The sequence below is a fragment of the Ammospiza caudacuta genome, chromosome Z (genome assembly GCF_027887145.1).
Source record: "Ammospiza caudacuta isolate bAmmCau1 chromosome Z, bAmmCau1.pri, whole genome shotgun sequence".
In the NCBI taxonomy this organism is placed as follows: Eukaryota; Metazoa; Chordata; class Aves; order Passeriformes; family Passerellidae; genus Ammospiza; species Ammospiza caudacuta.
In genome coordinates, this window is record NC_080632.1 from 67572697 (window position 1) to 67593368 (window position 20672).

At 36.3% G+C, this 20672-nt stretch overlaps 1 protein-coding gene across 1 annotated transcript in view; it reads right to left on the bottom strand.

The window, feature by feature from the left end:
- Nucleotides 1–19863, bottom strand: part of FER (FER tyrosine kinase) — a 145100-nt gene extending 125237 nt beyond the window's left edge. Inside the window, exons 1-4 of the mRNA XM_058823321.1 lie at nt 19827–19863; nt 14449–14707; nt 10585–10758; nt 7135–7234 (exon numbers count right to left, since the gene is read on the bottom strand). Of these exons, the coding sequence (XP_058679304.1) occupies nt 7135–7234; nt 10585–10758; nt 14449–14655 (481 nt within the window). The 5' untranslated portion in view covers nt 14656–14707; nt 19827–19863. The remainder of the gene's footprint in view (nt 1–7134; nt 7235–10584; nt 10759–14448; nt 14708–19826) is intronic.
- Between the last annotated feature and the right edge of the window lie 809 nt (nt 19864–20672).

Below are 20672 nucleotides of genomic sequence, written 5' to 3' on the forward strand. Positions count from 1 at the left end.
ACCAAACACACTGAACACATTCTTTGCATGAATGAGATGGCTGTGGCTTTCAAATAGCTCTTTTTCTAGAAACATATTTTTTTAACACAGTAAAATATTTTTACATGAGAGAATCATAAAACTTGACTCAGCTACTCCACAGACTGAAACTGGAGTAGAACAGGGTCTTCATCTCAATTGAATTTTAGTATGGACTAAGCACCTAAATTACAGCAAGTAATTTAAAAGCCTAGATATGGTGGGGGGGGGAAAAAAGACTACTTTTATACATCAAACCAATGTAACAATGTATACTTACGTAAATTGATTCCAAACACAGTACATTACACAACTTACAGTTAGTTCTTGAGAAAAAAATAATTGCATCCTGCTTTTGGAGGCAATCTTCTACTTCTCCAGTTCTATTTCCTCATAGTTTGTTCAATTTCCCAGATTTTTATTGTGCAATAGGAAAGACACAGGTTGTAGAGCTTGCTCTGTAATTGATTGTTCTGTACTACCCACTTAAGTGATTTCAGGACCTTTCTGATCCAAATTAATAAAATTCCATATTTCATACTATAACGCTAGAAACATGTAAATACCATAGGTGATTATGAAAATCACTTCCTCATACAATAGTTCTTATTGATCCAAAAAAAACCACCAGTGACATGACTTTTGAATCATTTGGACTCCCATACTGAGCCCAACTTCACTTCCCTAAAACTAGGCTAGGATATTCCAATTGGAAGGGACCTACAAGAATTACAAGGTTGAACTGCCTAATCAATTCAGGGCTAGCAAAAAACTAAGGCGCGTTTTGGAGGGCATTGTCCAAATGTCTGCTAAACACTGACAGCCTTGGGGCATCACCCACCTCTCTGGGAAGCCTGTTCCAATGTTCAAACACTCTCTCAATGAATGAATGTTTCTTAATGTCAAGTCTGAACATCCGCTGGCACAGCTGTGAGCCCTTCCCATGTGTCCTGTCCCTGGATCCCAGGGAACAGGGATCAGCACCTCCCTCCCTCTCCACTTCCCCTCCCCAGGAGGCTGCAGAGAGCAGTGAGGTCACTCCTCAGCCTCCTTTTCTCCAAAATGGACAAACCCCAACTCCTCAGCTGCCCCTCACTGGACAGCCCTTCCAGCCCTTCCACCAGCCCCACCGCCCTCCTCTGGGTGCAGCCCAGCGCCTTCACACCCTTCCTCAAGTGTGAGGCCCAGAAGTGCTCTCAGTGCTCCAGGTGAGACCTCACAAACACTAAATACAGAAGACTATCCCACTGCTGATTCTCTGTTTGTGCTGTGTTTGATGCACCCCAGATGACATCTGTCACCCTGCTGACAGATGTGGAGCGGGCCATTCACCAGCACAACAGGTCTCCCTCTGCAGGGCTGCTCTCCAGCCACTCCACCCCCAGTTAAGACTTTTAAATATTCCTATCTACAAAGCAATTTTTATGCAAACTGCTGCCATTAAACTAGGACAGCTTTGACTGTCAGCTCTGTCTCTGGAAACATGCTCAGAAGTTTAGTGGGTGACCAGCCTTATCATCATTCTGCAAAACAAGAGATGCAAACAGAGTGGTCTCAATTAACACAAGTTTTACAATACCAAAATCACAAAGACAGAAACAAGATAGGATCTTCACCTTCAATCTCAAAGGTCTTCCTCCTTTTTATGTCTTGCAAGATTGTTACATTAATCTATTTCTTCAACAAGTAAAATCACTTACTCCTTTCTCCACTCAACCAGTTTCTGGGAAGAGGATAGGTTTCTCCCAATTATGACTTGACAAATTAATGACTGAAAATAATAAATAGTTTTGTAATGGGAAAAAAACCCCAAAATTATTTGTGTATATTTAAAGAGTTCAAATTTACAGAATACCACATCTAAACTTCTGAGTAAAGAATCAGTTCACCAAAGCTATCAGCGTAATCTTAAGTAAGTAACATAGCATAAAAATATCAAACATGAATGTTCTATATTTTGAACTGCTGTCAGATACTGTCAGGGCAAGCTATTAAGCACCTCTAGCCAATTCTCAGCCCTGTGCCTGCTGGTCTGTGAGGAAAGCACCTCCTGGTGCTGCATGTCTGTGTTAAGAGAAAACAGCATGTCCAAGCTGGTCTCACTCTCCATAAGAAGTCACCACAATCTCTTTGCACTCCCTGGGGTTTCCTGCTCTAGAAGCTTTATTTTACACAGAAAAAAACAACCCGACCCTTTCCAAGCAAAAGCACTGGTAGTAAATATGTGTTGAAACACTTGCAGTAGAGCATTAATTTTAAATCTATACAGGCTGTTGGCCTCTGTAACACAAGACCAGTTCAGCCAGTGTTACTTGTTTTGTCTTAACAATATGAGAGTTTCAGTCAAAGCTGAGCTTAAAAAAAAAATCTTACTAGGAGTTTCCCTCATTGCAGCAACAACTCCAGGCAACATATACCACCAGGAAATGTGGCTGTATAATAACAATTTTAAAGGCATCTGAGAATGAATGCACCAGCCACCTAGTAAGTATTTTCTGACCACTTGGCCATTACAAAGAATAGTAGGACAATAATTTGATATAATGAAAGCTTTCTAACAGCTCCCTTATTTATCACAGATGTGAGCTTATGCTGCTGTGAAACTTCAGTATGTGCCACAGAAGTCACATCAATTCTGAAGTATTAAATCACCTGAGTTGCAGGGAAAACATTCTTACAGCAGAAGCAATGTGGTATAATGTGGTAGGTGTACACTTAATATTTCTAGGCTCCTCTAAATCACAATGTTGTCAGGGAACACAAGCCTAGAGAAATGTAGTGAAATATTCTTTATGCTGCTGTAGCAGCATAAAATGAAATTATGGTATTAAATACTTAGAATCTATGTATTTTTCCTTTACTGTTTATTTCAGACCCACTGTGTCACGTAAGAGCACTGCAAAATATTTTCTACATTCAATCAGTAATGAACCAGGAGTAAGACTATAATAAACACCTGTAATTAATGTATTTACACAAAAACTGTAGTTTTTCTAAAGAGTATGTTGTATTAAAATTCAGTATAAACCTCCCAAAGCTACACTGGCTCTGTTCCAATTTGGAATATTTACTGATATATGAGCAACTCTTTCACACTTCAACATCTAACACCAAAATAAGCTACAAAAACAGATGCTAAATTTTATTGATGCACTTCAACTTTTTTAAAAACCTGTAATGAACTGAGTAAATTATTGTTTCATGTTACCATTATTTCCTTATTTATAAAGCAGTAAGTAATGCTTAATCAAAAGGTTCAAGGATGAAAATATTTGAAACCCCCACGGACACACTAAACTATACTTACAGATGCACAGTCCTGCAGAAACAAAAATAATTGTGCAAACAGCAAACTTAAGTGGAAGCAGTTACTGATCCAACCAAATAACCAAATGAGATTCAAAATGTAATGAAATATCACACTTGATATTTACAGTTGTCCTACAGTCTCTATTTTGTATTCTTAATACATCATTCATTAAATTATTTCAGAAGATTTGTGACTTCTTTGGTGAAATCATGGTTTTTCCATCTGGCACAAATTTTGGCTTGATGTGTTTTTCTACAGCAGCAACATCGACACGCCACATTCTAACCACCTTGTTACTCAGCATCACTGATCAGCACAGCCCTGTAAATGCAGACTCATATACACTCTGAGACTGTTACTCTGGACTGCTGTTGGAAGATGTTCACACTGTTTTTTGTCAGTATCACACATACAGAATGTTTCACAGGGCTGTCAATTTCATTAAAGAAAAATAATATAACAAGCACTTATCTTATATTTGTTCCAAAGACCCCTGCATGCCTTATGACTCCAATGACCCAGTTCTGCAAAGGAACATGCTCTGCATTCCCACTACACATACTTTGTGGAGTTTTTTTAACAAAGCTTTCTAATCCAGAAGAGAATACTGCATCCAATCTGTCCATAGAGTCCAAAAATCTGAAGCACACCTCATTTAAGAGGCACTGGACTAGTTCAGCTTGCTGACTTCATCCTCTCTCTGCCTCCTATCTCTTACCATACATTAAAAAACATAAGAACGAATGTCTGGGGGAAAAAAGGGCAGAAAATTATCATGCAAATGACTAACATCAACCAGACTGCCTGACACCTGGAGCCTCCATGCACAAGAAAAACCAACCAGACTGCATTTGTGATTCCTATGGTAATCACTGGTCCAGAAAGAAGCAGCTATGCATGACTTACTGGGGTAAGGGCTAGAACAAACAAAATAACTCAGTCATTTCTGATTGAGCCATTAGGCAGACACTGGTGGCCACAACAAGGCAGTGCAACCCAGCACAAGGTGGAAGTGGCAGCCAAGTCTCAGTGGTGCTCCCTCTGCAACACAACAGTCCCACTGCTTCCCTTGGGGCACAAGCAGAAGCAGTGCTAGCAGAGGGTTCCCCAGAACAGCTCCTGGGACACAATCTCAGATGCTTTCACCTTCCTCCAAATCTCGACAGCACAAAGTCTTCCGGAATTAAGCTCCTGCATTCCTTCAGAAACCAATTCCCTTTTCCCGACTAAAAAACTATCCAAAAATTCTCACCACATGCTTTACCCATTGACCAAACACTAACAAAACCTGTAACTAACCAGTATTATTATTCAGTCCTTAACACTTACTAATCTTTCCAATGGTCCTCCTAGAGTTTTCACCAAAAAATGAAAACACCTGTAACCCTGCATCAGGGTGCCATTGATTCAAAGGGACGACCCACATCATGGTGCAAAGTATCACACAGAGACATTCAAGTTTACCTGAGACTACTTCCTGATTCCAGAAAATCATATCACTTGGAAAGTGATGTTATGTACAAACTTTTAACTGTACAGACTTTGCCAGCCTTTACCCTTATCAGTTAATATCCTCTACCTCTGTGTTTAGCCCAGAGCTTAACATCACTTTTAATAACTCAACTAGAAAACTAGGAAGCAACTGTCTTCACAAGCTGAAGAACCAATTGTACCTCTTTCACTATTAGGTCTAATAAACCTACTCTCTCACCAGAAAGCAGCTTTGCTATTCTAAAACAAAGCAGAAAAAGTTACTACATTTCAAAATCACTACTCTTGCAAAACAGAGACATTTGTCAGACTACTTTGTGTGATTTTCATTCTTTTCCTGGGGACCAGCTCGTACAGGTGCTGCACAAACTTGCACGTAACCCCCAGGGTAAAGCTAAAATTCTATCTCCTAAGAGGCAGTTTTCCCCTTTGCCTCCAGAGAGGCAAGGCCAGTCACTGTCTTAAAGACTTGTACAGTCCTTTCAGAGGAAGAGATTCTGTTTAAAACAACATTTTACATAAATGAACCTGGATGGGCTATTTTAACACATTACTTGCAAGAGCTGATGTCAAAAGATTTTCATTTTTTTGTTTAACAAAATTGTTTTCAGCTTATTTTCAATACTTATTTATGCCCTCCCACTGTTCTGGTAAGCACTATTTCTTCTCTTGTTTTCAATAATTCTTCAAATCCTGAAAGACTGAAACAGTTTGTACATTAACAAAAGTAATATATCTTAATAGCACATAATGTGGATAAGCTTAGCTTACTGAATAAAGAATACCTTGTAATGAAGCATTGTAATTTTAAGACTTCCCTAAATTTTCACTTCACCAGCAAACCAACTTGACAACGTACAAGCTCAGAAATACCATGACTTAGAAAAATTCAAGCAGCCCAGATGACCTGCAGCTAATAAACTGTAGTAGCACAAGTATTTACAAACAGGAACAGAGCCTGGGATGGAGCAGGAGAGAAGCAATTCTGCAACTTTTGGGAGAAAAATATTTTATGGGCATCAGTGTTTATCAAAGCAAGATTTTACCAGAAATTAAATTAAGTATGAACTATATAAGACAAATATTAGATAAAAGCCTGAAAGAGAAGGTCAAAGAAAACCATAGGAGATATGTGTCTTAAAAATAATTTATGTTTGCTGTCTATCTGAAGAAACATTAATTCAGTTAATCAAAACCACATCAAAACATCACAGCTGCTGACAGACAAAACACTCCTTTATTCCAGTGGGAAAGTATGGTGCTTCAGGAATAGAGAGCGACCAAATTAGTAACAGGAAGAGAGGATAAAACAGGCTAAAAATAACATATAAGATCCGAACATCCTATTATATTTTCCATGATAGATACTACATATTGCAATGCTAAATAGTTACTTGAGAATAAACCAAGTAATCAAATTAAGTTACATACAGAAAACATGGAACTGGAGGAAACTGACATCAAAGTATGCATTTTTAATTTTAAGTGATTATGAACTTCAGTAAAAGAAAAAGAACAGTAAAAGTTCAACAGTGCTAAGCATAACTTCTTATCTCCTGCTGTTTTGTCCAAATTTGAGACAAATTTGGAAAGAAAAATCTCTCCTCACTGAGAGCTACTATAATTGTAATACAACAGAACCAAGAAGATTAACTGTGATTTAGACACTCATACAAAACCTTAAGATGGATCTTGGAATCGCACTTACATACTGCCAGTCAGTTTTCACTAAAGGAAGAAAATAAAATCTAAGAAGGACACATAAGAACTACTATTAGCACAATATTTCAATACATAATAGAACAACGGCTCTTTTTTATCTCATCATTCAAGCACAATTCAACAGGAATCAAAATCCATGCAGATTGTTTTTTTAGGGAGTGATGTGCTCAATCTCTGTGTGCAAATGACTTATTTTCCTCTTTTAGATGAAGTTGACAAGGGTTTGATGTGTTACACTGACAAGAACTGATGCTGATGCCACTGTAGCAACAATAGTAATTCACAGGTAAGTAGGCTGTAGCTACAACACAGGTGAGACCAGAGTCCATCTGAGCAATTTCAGATTTCAAAAATATCCACTGAAGGAATGCTACAAGAACTTAGAAGAATCACCATTTATATTTAATTAGTTTTTAAGAGGTTATACCAAACATACATGATGACAGTCAGCCTGGCTTACTTAAGATACTAAATTATCTTTTATATTGTAATCAAGCAGCTCAAAATAAAAAAAAATTACCTTATTTCATTGTCAGAGTTTTAGCAGATTTGAAAAAAGCACTAATAAATACACAAAATGAAGTAAATCATACCTTTAGCCACAGCTTCTTTATACTTTTCTTTGGCAGAATTTACTTCCTTTATTAGTTGCCTGTAGCTAGATTTAAGTTTCTCTAGTTCTGTCTTTGTGACCTTTAAAAAAGGGAAATATTAAAAGCATTAAAAATACTTATTCTCACCACATTAAAAAAAATAGCATTAGTAAAACAGAATTAACAGAATTTATTATCCAAAACAAGGATGCTACACTTTCTACTGGATTGAGAAAATCTTAAAAGGATATTAAATGGTTCAAATTACATGGTGTACATTACATGGTGTGAAATCAAAATCAATACATGCATGTAATTAAGTAAAAGGCCTAAGACACAAATCCCCATTCACATCAATGTAATTAAAATCATTTAGAAAATCCAGCTAATCATCAACAATATTCTATTCCAATTACAAGGCAAAAAAAATCAAAAAGATGCTTAACAAATCATACTGGCTTAGAATGTCCTATGCAAAGGAAGGAATTTCTTTTGCATCTAATAAAAAGCAAAATTTTTAGACATTACACTTCCTACAATTGACTAAGAACAGTAAGTTGGCATGAAATAATCTATCAATGGTAAAATTTAAACCCTTAAAAGGAAAACCATACCAATAACAAACAAACCCAAACAAAAACCCAACTACAGAAGCAACTAACCAAATAAGAAACATCTACCATGAAATTGAGCACTGAACACAACATTTTTGATCACAAAATTAAAGTTTTCTCTTCTTCCGCCAGTATTCATTCAGTGTGTGACAAAAGTAGTGCACTGTTCAGAAATAATCCCAAATAATGAACTTGCAAACAAAACCAGCCATCACAATAACAAATCACCTACCATATATTGTAAGAAAAACAAAAAATTCCAACAAAAAAAAAAATCCAACAGAATAACAGACATCAACTGGAAAATCACAGAAGAGAAATTATTAACTACTTTTAATGGAAGTGCTCCTCTCAGTGAATGTGTAGAAAAAGAAATTTGTTCTACTGGAAAATTGTTCCTCTTGCAGCTGGCAGGAAGAAGGCTGAAGTTCACCATTTTCCCTTTTTTTCATGATGCAAGGCCCAGATAACACTACTTTCATCAACATCTGAAAACTTTATGAAATTCCTTAAAGATCCAACAAAGTGCTGTCTACAGCTTCTATTTTTGGGCCAACTGTGCAATATTTAATTTGAAGGCAGAACCTTTTCTCCACATCAATCACATATACTCATCTAATATTTCTACAATCTGTTAATTATACACATCTGCTGCTATTATACACCAACAGAGGTACTATAGGAGAAATAACTTCATGACAATTTGTATTTAAAGACATCATCACAAATGGAGAAAAAGATGTAATTAGGAAGTAATTAAGACCTAAATAATAAGAACAGCTTCTCTTACAGAAAACTGAAAAATAAAACAGGGCACTAGCATTAGGAAACCTTTATAATAACTACATTATGATTCTTAATCTAGATTGTGTTTTTCCAACAGATAAAACCAACACCAAGAACATGTCTGTTCCCAAAGAACACTTAAGGAATTAAGACAGTCAAGGATTTCTTTAAATTCCATTTTTATTTCAAAAGTCTTACCCACCTAATTAGCACAGTACTGTACTTTTTTCCCCTTCAAATTTCATGAAGAAAGAAAATTATTCAACATCTTAATGGAAACTGGAATAAATCTACAAGATACAAGTCCACTACATTTGTGCAAAAGCCATGTTATTTACTATTCTTAAGAATCTGCCCATAAGATTCCTCACTGTAGAGGTGTCTAGAATAAGAAAGGATGACATACATCCATTTCAACTAAACATATTTTTATGCCATCTTATCCTAAAAATAGGAGCTGCACAGACACTGATGTTCACAAACTTTGCACACTGTATTGAGATATAATTGGCATTTTACCTCTGTGCATAACAATCAGAAATAATACCACAGAACATCAGAAGTCTTTTGAATTTCAGGGATTCATTATTAGAGTGCTCCAGGTACACAAAACCTTGAACAGTGTCAGCTAACAATAGGAGAATGCTATTCAAATACTTCTTTGCAAATTCAGCAAGAGGAAAAAAAGAAAACAACCCCAAAAAACCTTTAACCAAACAACAATGCAAGCTTAATCAGCAGGATGCAAAATACTTTCGTGGCTATATAAACCCATAATAAAATAAAGTTAATATGGTTTGTAATAATCATTTGGCAAGTGCTCAGTATGCATTATGGTTTTTTGGAAAAGTCTTATTTTAAAAAACAATTTTATAAGAGCCTCTATTAGAGTTTGGCCTATTAACAGAAAACAAAACATTGCATAGTCTTTTTTCAAAGTATACCGGAGCTTATGGCACTCTTACTCCATTCAGCCTTTCCTTCTTATCTTTCTTTTTCTCTTTCTGCAATTCTTTATAACTTTTATTATTTCTAACACATGCTACCAGCTTTTCCTCTTCTTCCATTCTGACTTTTTTGAGGTGCACCAATTCACAAGTAGCAGTAAGTGGTCATTTGGCTTGAAGTTTTATCAGATAATGACAGCCTACTGACCATGCATCAAAAAAGACATCCCCATAGTCCCTTCCTGAGGAATATGCCAGGATTCTAGCATATTATGGAAGCAATCTTATTAGAGCCAATGTATTTAACTTAAAATAGTCTTAGTTTAAATACAGAATAGCTCCAAATTCTTCTCAGAACTGACCAAGAATCTTTTACTCATCAATCCGTGACAGTGTTTCTGCTTTACTCAGATTTACATTTTAATTACACTACTTCAAATCCCAAATTCTCTGCTGGAACAAAGAAGAAACAGTGCTTTTCCTTCTCTCAGTAGACATTTCAGACTATTGCTCTGATTTTTGACATCTGTAGCTAAATCTCCCCCAGAGCATCTGAAACTGTGGTTTCTGTCAGCTTTATTGACAAGATACAGCACTTCGAACACAAGCAGGATAACAGACATGTCATGGAAAACACTCTGAAGAGTTTTACCTGCAGTCTCAATGTTTAGTTTACACCTGCTCTATATTTTAGAATAGGGACTAGAACCCTGTCCCCTCCCAAGAGTCTGGACTGCCAAGAGCACTCATTGAGAACAGTTTACAGTGCCCTAGTCCCATGAATGTCTAAAGTGGAATTAGAACAGGAAAATAGATGGAATAGAGAAGTGTCACACAAGAATTCATTATCCTCTACTAGAATAACATTTCCAGTTCCATCTGTCCACGGAAATTCATGGAAGAAACCTTTCCATCTTTGCCTTATCAACTAGCAGGAAAAGAAAATCTGTGAAGAAAATCATTAAAATTTAAACTAAGCATTCTACATATCACCCACTACGCTTTTACCACAGCACGAACAAAACCCAAAAAACCCACTCTTAATTTAATATTTTAAATATGAGAATTATAATCAACTTATCAAGCACAGATGAATAAAATACCTTGTACATCTCCGCTTCAATTTGTTGATGAACACCTACAAAACTCTTCTTAACTTGCTGCTTATCTTTGATCATCATTGTAAGCCTATGCAAGGGCCCAGAATTAAGATCTTCGGCATGTGTCTTCATTATTTTGCTCAGCTGTTCTGTTTGCTGTACCACAAGCAACCAAGACTATAAAAAAGTCAGAACAGAAAAGCACTTATTTATTTCAGCTCACAATAACCACACAATTAATAAGAACTGTGGGAGAAGATGCATCATTGTTTAAAAAAATTCAGTAAAGCAATAATTTTAAGCTTACCCAAATGCATTTGAGATCCTCCTGCAACAGGAAAATCATGCCTCAATCTCACTCATAAAATCATAAAAAAGCACCAGAGAGAAAAATACAGTATTGAATATTCACCCTTCAGCATTGTCATAGTATTTCTCTACACCAAAGAAAGCACTGCAGCCTTATTTTTTTTAAATATACCCCTAACATCCCTGAGAACCATGTTCCAACATCCTTTGTCCTCCAGTTTCCCCCCATAGTTGCTCTGCCCAAGCTGACTTCCACCTTTGTCTGAACACCTGACAGCAATACGCATTTGAGGGGTGGTGGTTTAAGAGGACACCATTAGATCAGCTGCTTCACACAGCAGCATCAGTCAGACCACCAGTATCAAAGCACAGACACAACACCCATCTGTCACTGTAACCCAGCATCCTTCTGAACCCTTGCCTTAATAGCTTGCTCAGACATTCTGTCAGTTTTCAGGACAGCTTAATGTGCTGTGAGTGGCTCTGAATACAGATATACATCTACAGATAGCAGAGACACAAATGTGAAATTAAACTTCAGTTCAAATAAAACCTTGGTTACCCTCAAGATTGCTGTCATACACTGGATTCCTTAAAGATAACTCCCTGACAATGAATGCTGTGCTATAGCTAAGATTTCAGAGTGGCTACATGCCACAGTGTTACAAGGTTGTGAAGACACCTAGCATAAGAGTTCTATTGGCATTTATCCTGGCTCTTAATCTGAGATAAAAACTTTAGAAAATAATTTGTTTCTTAGCTTTGGGGTTTCTTTATATCCTGCATACAAATATATATACCTAATATTTCCATCTCTACATGACAATGCTGCAACAGAAACTGGATTATACAGAACAGAAGACAATTGACTCCCCTACATACTGGACTATCTTTAACATTTCTTCTAGATTGTAAATGTCCCACAGATTGGCACAGAGATATCTGGACTGCTTAAAGTGTGTGTTATAAAACGTCAAGGCCTAAAGCTTTCCTGCTGTGGCTGGAGACCATTTCAGAAGCCATACTGCAAAGCTGCATAGGATAAAACAGCACTGAACACATGTGAAAAGAGTAGGGCTTTCTGGTTGCAGAAGAGTTCATGAAAGTGCTCTCAGAGGTGAAAATGTAGTTAGAATCATCCATTTTCCGCAAGGCTGATTTGTTACTGATGAAACAACTACTGTTTGAATCCTGAAAAATCACACCAAAAGCATTTTTCAACAGTACAGGTATTCTAAGGAAATGCTTAGTTTATAAGTCACCAAATGAGCTTAAATAAGTCAGAAACATAGCAATTACTTCCCTTTCTATCAAAAAAAAAATCATGTATTTCCCTGTTCTTCACATCACTCTTTCCATCAGGAAAAGGGGAAAGTGATGTTTCCATAGGGAAATATTAGTAAAGCGCAGTTTGTGTGCTGTGTTTTTATTATTTTAAATTAGGAGAAGGTGACATGAAAATGCTTCAATAACAGAGATTTATATGGGACAAAAAAGCTGTGTGGGAATAGCAGAAAAAGTAAAGAGCATTTCCTTCCACAAAAAAATTACCACAGTTCAACAAATGCAGTAAAACACATTGTTGTTTGTTTTAACACTATTTTTCGGACATATACACACACAAAAGAGCAGTCTGGAAGCTGTTAAAAACACCCCGTTTCTAGCATTACCAGTTCCTGCTACCATGCCTTCCAGCAAGTTTGTTATCTCCACATGAAAAAAACCAGAAGACAGATTTTCCCAAACACCATTTCTCTATAAGTGCTCATTGTTACTGTAAACTTAGAGATCAAATCAAAACAAAACAATCAATCACAACAACAAACCCAACAAAACAAAACCCATTAAAAATTAAACAGCTTGCTATTGGGTTTTAATGCCACAAAATGCCAAATAATACCACAATAACAAAAACAGGTATTTTATATATTAAAAGATATAAGAAACTAGACTTATTTCCCATATTTCCATCATTCTTTGGTTCTGTAAAATGTCAGGAAGAGAGAAAAAAGTATCACAAAGGATTAAAATAAATTAGAATGAGATTATTAAATAATCAATAATTCAGGCTTTTTAACTGCCAAAACCAGTAACATAAAGTGTCACTACACAACTGCAAAATCCAAGGTGGCAGTGAAATTATAAGGCAAGCCCATATAAAAGATCAGCCAGTCCATATGAATATTTTTGCTATTAAAATGTGGAAAACAGAGAAAACATAGAAATCAGAGATGCAACGCTGAAAAATTACACCTCCTTAAGAGAAAAAAAAAGGGAATGAAAATTATGCTGAAGGACAACTTGAGCACCTTCATTCAAAACGATTTCAAAATGTTACATGCACACCTCTTTTCAAGGCAAAAAGAAGATGGCTTAAGTCAGATCTCCAGATTTTTTTGATTTATCTGCTCACAAGAAGTGCTCATGTTATTAACAGGATCTGTCCTAGACTGAGATACCTATGTGAAGGTTAACGGTTGTTTAAACCTTATAATGCTAAATGCTCTGTGCCAATGAAAAAAAAGGGCAGTATTTCAATTTACAAAGCAAGAATTATTGTGAGGGAGGGAAGCAACAACAAAACATGTTATACATAAACACTGCAGTTTATATAACAGTGCTGAAGCAGCCCAGCTATATCAGCACAGCCTCCAAGTCACACACAGCCACTTTCACCCTGTATACATCCATCCTGCTGCACAAGGAGCACTCCTGTTCCTAATGCTACACCACAGCCACTGTCCAAGCAGCCATCCAATAAGCCCGTGACATAAAAACTGCTTTGTCTGAAATTTAACCTGACCCAGAAAGGGTGTTTCCTGCAGAGAGAAAATAAGGATTCCCTCCAGACTGAATTGACTGTGTAACCTCTGCTACAGAACAAGGGCCAAGAACCGAATAAGCCATCAAAACAGAATAGTCTTCTCTTGTCAGTAGATTCCAGGTCTGGAGTAAAACTTTCAAACAGGTGATAAGGGAAGTTTGCTTAATTATTACATTTACTTGGAGTTGCTCTAAATCTAAAAACCAGTAATTTGGAGAATAGCCTTACCTTTTAAAAAAGTCAACACAGTTCTTTTAAACAGAATACAAAATAACCTCACAATTATGAGAAACACCCTGAATTAATGTTTTCTTCTTACAACACATGCTGCAGTGTGAGCAACAGCTGGAATGTTAGGGTTTGCCTTGGTTTCCTGGCATTTTTCTATTTCTCTCACAAATTCTATATAGCATAAACAATAGTTCCTATCTTAAAAGAAAAGCTTACTATAGCATACTTGATTTTCAAAGCTAAACAAAGAAACAGGCTCAACCCATTTATGTAAAACACCGAGTTTCAAGAATCAGGATTGATTCTCACTCAGTTAATTTTTTCAAAGCAAGACTAGAGCTCAACTTATGCATATTTCACTGAGAAACTAAAATAATCCATTTAAAATACTTTGTCAACATTAACTCTCAAGAAACTGAATGGACAGGAATCCAACTCAAACCAAAAAACAAAAAAGTAAACCCAAAACCCAAGGATATTCCAAATTCAAACTTCAGACTTACCTTGGACACATTGCTGATATAATCCAATTGACAAGCGCTCTCTTTATCTACTTGGTTACAAAGATTCTGTAAAGTGGACGCATATTCTTTATCACTTTTTACTCTCATTACCATAAATTTCTTCACTGTTTCCAGCAGTCGTAGTTCCCAGTCTTGCAGTTTTAATAAAGCATCATGAGAATACTTCAGGTCACCTCCAAACCCCATTTTTTAAGGCACTATATACCAGACAGGGGAAAATAGAGGCTCTTCACCACATCTGAAAGGGAGAACAAGATTGATGAGACAATTATCAAAAGAAAAAACTTCTGGTGAGACAAAGGGCAATTATTGATGCCTGAACCCTGAAATTACCTAATCATAAGACTAACCACACACATTAACTTCCTCAGTGTAAACTGAAAGGAGGCTCAGAGCACAACAAACTCTGGAAAATATTTCAGCCTTAGAATTCCAGTTTACATTTCTGCAAAATCATTCCTTCCTAACCTAAAGTACAGTATGAAAGTAGACATAACAGCATCTAAGACAAACACTTAAGACCAATCTACATATTTAACCAAATAAGCACAGTGTCTCCAGACAAGCTGCCAGCTGCACTTTTCTACTCCTGGTGACCTGAAACATTTGTTTCTCACGTTTACTCTCCTAAGAGCACAGAAAAATCCACATAAAGCACTGCATCTGTGAGAAGTTGGTAACTATTTAGAAGCTAGCTTGCTCCTAAGCCCTGAGTTAACAGGCCATTAAACCTGCAGATTCAACCACCCAAAAACCAGAAAATATCCCAAAGTAGGTTTCCCATCCAACCATACACTAGTCCCCTGGGTCAGAGTTCTTTAGTTCACACCATTTTATCCTAGGACAGGCCAGTCTAACTGTACCAAACTGACATAAAGTAAGATTGATAAACACATAAGATATGCTGCCTTGTGAAACCCTGTAGCAGAACCAATTGTTAGCTCTGAAACACCTGCATCTGATGGTGATAAACACACAGCTACATTGTGGAAGAGCTGAAACCACACAAAGAAGTAATTCCTACACACTCTTGCACAAGGTTTTGTAATGTGGGCTGAACCCTCTTTTCTGTGTACACACCACCCATTCCTATATTAATCAGCTTCAAGTAGGTAAGATAAACTTATATAAACTGCAACCCTTATGTCTGGACTGCAGTGCAGCCACAGCCTGTGCACTGCCTATTCACTAATTCCTGCACTACAGCAAAGTCTTGGTTCTTTTTAACACAGAAATACCAATTTCTTAATAGACTTTACACATTACCACTTAAATTAGCAGTGTTCTACAAACATTAACAAATTTATCTTCCTAGCAGTGCATTGAGGGAAGTAGGACTAATATTCTTATTTTGCATTAAGAACTGATACACATAAACTAATGTCAACACTGTGGCAGCTCATACCAATATGTACAAAGCTTAAAGACAGACTTTTCAGTGTGCCTAGCATTTTAGCATGTTAGGTATTCAGAAAAAATAAATATGTTACTGGCTTCAGGGACTGCACAAAATTTCTGAAGATTTTGCAATTTAGAACCTCAAGCAACCTCTGAAAAAAGCCTCATGTACTATGTGTTTATTCTTAGAACACAAACATTGCTACAAAACAAAACAAAGATCCAATAAAGAAAACTAGAACTCTGACACATTACTACATATCTACACAATACAGACAAGTCAAAGCTGTATGAGTAACCTTAAACCTGTAAGCTTTCATAAACTCTTTAATTTGAAACTGTATATTTTAGTCAGAATCTTTCTTGATGGCTAGGAATTCAGTCATACGCAGCAACAGTAAATAGTTTATGTTGGCTGTATTTATGAACTATGTCATTATTAGTAGCATTATGAAAATACCTCCACAGTTAAAATTGAGGAACACTCTTGTAGAACCACAAACATTTTAGCAACATGAACCAAAGAAAAAAAACCTTAAAGTCCCTGTTTATTAACATGACTAAAGCTGCAGTAGTGAATTTTCAATGTCCTTTACATCTAAACCCATTTTTATGACTTTTCATCTTTCTCCTAGCTCATTTTAGCACATTACCAAACTCTCCTAGCAGAATAGCTGTGAGAAAAGATAGTACCCTTGTTTTCTTATATCCAGAATTAGAAGAGATGGAAACTGAGTCTCACAGTGAAGTTCGGCTTTGTATTATGAGTAAACAAATGGCTTGCTTGCTTTTACCCTAGCCTCTGTTTTTTACTGAGAGGCAGTATGGCAAGGGAAGGAGGAAATATTCTCAGCATGTGATATTTCAGTCTGCTTCTAGTGACTTACAAAGGAGATATAGGATTACAAAAATCAATAGAACAAAAGACCCAACAATATCTTACTCCAGCCTGCTAAATTCCTCTACATGAAGCAGTAAACAGATTTTTTTTCCAATTCCACTATTAGATGCCTGGATACATAGGCAAAAATCGTACACATAGTAGACTATCATCTTTGTTTTAAATTATTCCTTTCCCTGTGACAGAAGCAGCACAGCAAAGAATTTTTTTGCAAAAGTGGTACAATTCTGATTTGCTAAAACTAACAAGCACAGAAACTGAGAACTGATGACTCCCAAATGGGTAAGTCAGCTGCCATGTGACTTCCATGTAAATTGAGAACATGTTCAACCAAGACATCCAGCCAAATTCAAGTGCTTTATTTGGAGGCTAAGAAATGGTGAAGAAGTATTCAAGACCTAAGCCACTTGACTAAGCTTAAATTTTGATAAACTAAAAACTAATTCTGTTGCTTTAAACCACTTCTGATTTTTAATGTTTTTAAACAACAGAAAACAGTACAGATCACACAGACATTAATTTGAAGTCAGAACTGTAAGATTTACCGAACACATGAACAAACAAATCTAATTTTCTCTTAAAAAACACACGCAAATTTTCAAGCAGTGTTCAAAAATACTATGTCTAGCACCAACACAGACAGGTATTTTTCCAAGTTTGCTATGTCCCTCGTTAGTGACCACAGATGAGACGACAGCTGCTCTACAGGGCCAGAGCAATACAGCAGAATATTTCAGTCAGAAGGGACCTACAGTGATCACCCAGGCACAGCAATGCATTTAGATCCGCCCTGTGTCTCCAACCATGGCACCACAAGACATTTAAGAACAGCAGACTAGCTGGGCTGCTATTCATGGTGTGATTCTCCTTGTGCTTCCCCACATTCACAGCTACTGGATTATGGGATACTAATATTCCCATATTTTTTGGCTTTACCACACAACACTAAAACACTCACACTGAAAGACAAAGATTCCCTGACAGATTTTGTAATCACAGACCACTGGCAAAAAAAAATCAGCAAAACCAGCAAAATCTGAACCCAGAAAAGATTTAATGTGGAACTGGTATGAGATATGAGGAGTTTGAACAAGCATACTTTCTTCTCTAATGTTCAAAAGATGAAAATACAGTGTGAATGCTATTCTGGGGGAAAAAAATTCTCAAAAAAACATGGGAGAGTATTTTATCTTAACGGAAAAACCAGAGATGGCATGAGGTTTTAAAACAAACTAGACAGAGAAGTGATAATAACAAACACGATATGCTAAATTCATACAGAAATAGAAACCTTCAGGAATTGCTTTACTCTTACTGTGAAGAGATTTCTTCTGCTTCTGGCAGATATCCATGAGGTTTATCTCTTTTTCCATATGTGAACATAGCTTGCACAATTTGACATGCCAGTGAAGTTTCAAACAGAATTGCACCACATCTCGTAAAAGCAATAAAATACCAGTACCACCAAATAAGACAAATGAGCTTCAGCTATTTTTTTATATTTTGAAATATAAGATATATATATAATATCTTAGAAGATATGTAATATCCTATATTATCTATTACAGACATAGATACAGATGGCTAAAAAAATTACTGTACCTGTATATTAGTCAAAAAATATTTGTTAAACTTAGGAGTAAAATGCATCTCACAATCAATTCCAAGAAAGTAGGACTTACATTCGTTACAGTGTTACGCTCAAAACAACGAACTAATCACTCACAGGAAGTACACACTGAATGTACATTCAATAATATAGCGTGAATGAGCAAGCAGATCTCAACCTGTTCTAAATTTAAGCAGAGTTACCAAAGACAATTTAAAATTTCTGTCAACCATCAACACAGTGGTGCAGTCAGATTCAAAACAAATCAATGTTAAATTTTTTCAGCCAAACAGTGAGAAACTTCAAGGAAGTTGCTGGTCACATAATCCTTCAACATTGTAACACTCCCCTCAGGAAATAAAACCAGCATTCCAGTTAGTCATGCTGCTGGATTCCAGCAGCACCTCTGAAGAAAGTAGTTTCCATAACCCATATACGTTTAATTTAAAGACTGCAATCTGACTGTGACACAGGAAAGTGGCCACGCTGTCAGACCAAAGGTCCTGCGTCTGACACTGACTGAAATCAAATGAGCAAGGAAGAACAGAGCAGATACAATGCAACACTTCCACTTGTAACAACTGGTGTCTTCCGCTACATATTGCCATCACTTATATCCAAGGCTGTGACTTTATAAACTTAAAATAATGACGGATCTAAAGTTGGAACTTGTGGTTTCACAGTACCATAACAAGGTAGGCAACTAAAAAACCACAAACCCAGAAAGCACACCTGGCCCCCAGCTAAATTTGGAATAGGAAAGCACATCACAGATCTGGATTCTCCCACTCTTCATATGCTGACCATGAATTTAGATTACTCCTAATCTGCATGGGCTCCAAATCATAGAGAATACAGCATGTCTTTTATTCTGCAAACACTTTCTACAAACATGAAAAATATTTCAAAATCAGAAAAGAAAGAGGATTTGGATTCAGGAGACAAATCCTTAAAATCAAGGCTTCTATACCAAACTAAAAGCGGTTTTACAATAGATTATGAATTTGTTAGACAGTCCTTCTCAATTTCTCAATGTGAGGCTTACAATAGTTATATTCCATTAAAATAATGAAATAAATAATTCTTAGTGTTCCATCCACACCTTAAACAAAAATTAGACAGTCAAACAACTGACATTTCTGTTAGTATAGGGTCCATTCCTGGAATGCACAAGACCATGAAAAACAAAACACATACATTATCTACCCTTTGTGCACACTAATCTCATATTAATAAGATCATTTTTGTATGCATAGATATGATGCATACAACATAAACTAGTAAAAATAACCCTTCTGCAGAGCTTTTGTCAACAATAAACATCTGAAGGGGTAATAAAAGTTTGCCTGATTATTTCAAAGCTGATTTGAAATACTGGTCCATTCAAAGCAAAGCAGTCACCTAATTTTCAGGAAAGCCCCTCCGCAAAGCATAACTTAGCCCACATACCTTAAAAGTTTTCCTTCAGAAATGTCCTTTAGTACAGTTTTCCTATATCAGCAGCTACTTCCTCTGATTTTCACCTACTGAAAGATACTTTTTTTTTTCTTTTCTGGGGACTCTGTGAAAGAAAAACATATCAAACTTCTTTTAACTATCTCACCATTTTCAAATACATTGCAAAACTCAAACTTAGGTAAGTTGCCCTGCATTTTGAGATTACCAGAGGCCAGCTTTAAAAAAAAAAAAAAAAAAAAACAGACAGTACAACTAAAAGAAAAGAGCAGATTTCTCAAATGACTGCTAGCAATAGTATATATCACTTAATACACATAATTTTGAGTGAAGAAATAATTTTGTCTCTACACATGTAAGAGAAGATTTTTCTTTAAGTTCTTGGAAGTTTTTTATGACAAGTGTACTGTAGCTGAAAAATTAGACAATTTTACTTATTTATGAATCTTGCCCTTGGTAAAATGAAAACAGAAACCTATTAAGGAAAATGAAAGCACAGAAGGCCGAAATTTGTCATATGAAAGACCAAGTTAGTAGTGGTAATTTCATAAGAGTGGAAGAAAACAAGTGGCAACGAGAGAAAGGAACCACTCAAGACACATACATTTCTGTCTGGCTCTAACTTCTCTAAGATCTAGAAAAGTAGGAGGTCAGGAAGTTAGGATGACTAGCAGGACCAAAACTTCAAATCATAAATCTGGACCACAATTTAGGTGAAGCAAAATGACACAGAAGGTTTTGAGGGTTTATATTAAGAAAAAAATATGTTGGGTTTAAAGAATTACAAAGAACAAGCTTTGCACACAACTTACAAGTGTAAGGTATACTGTATAATCTCTG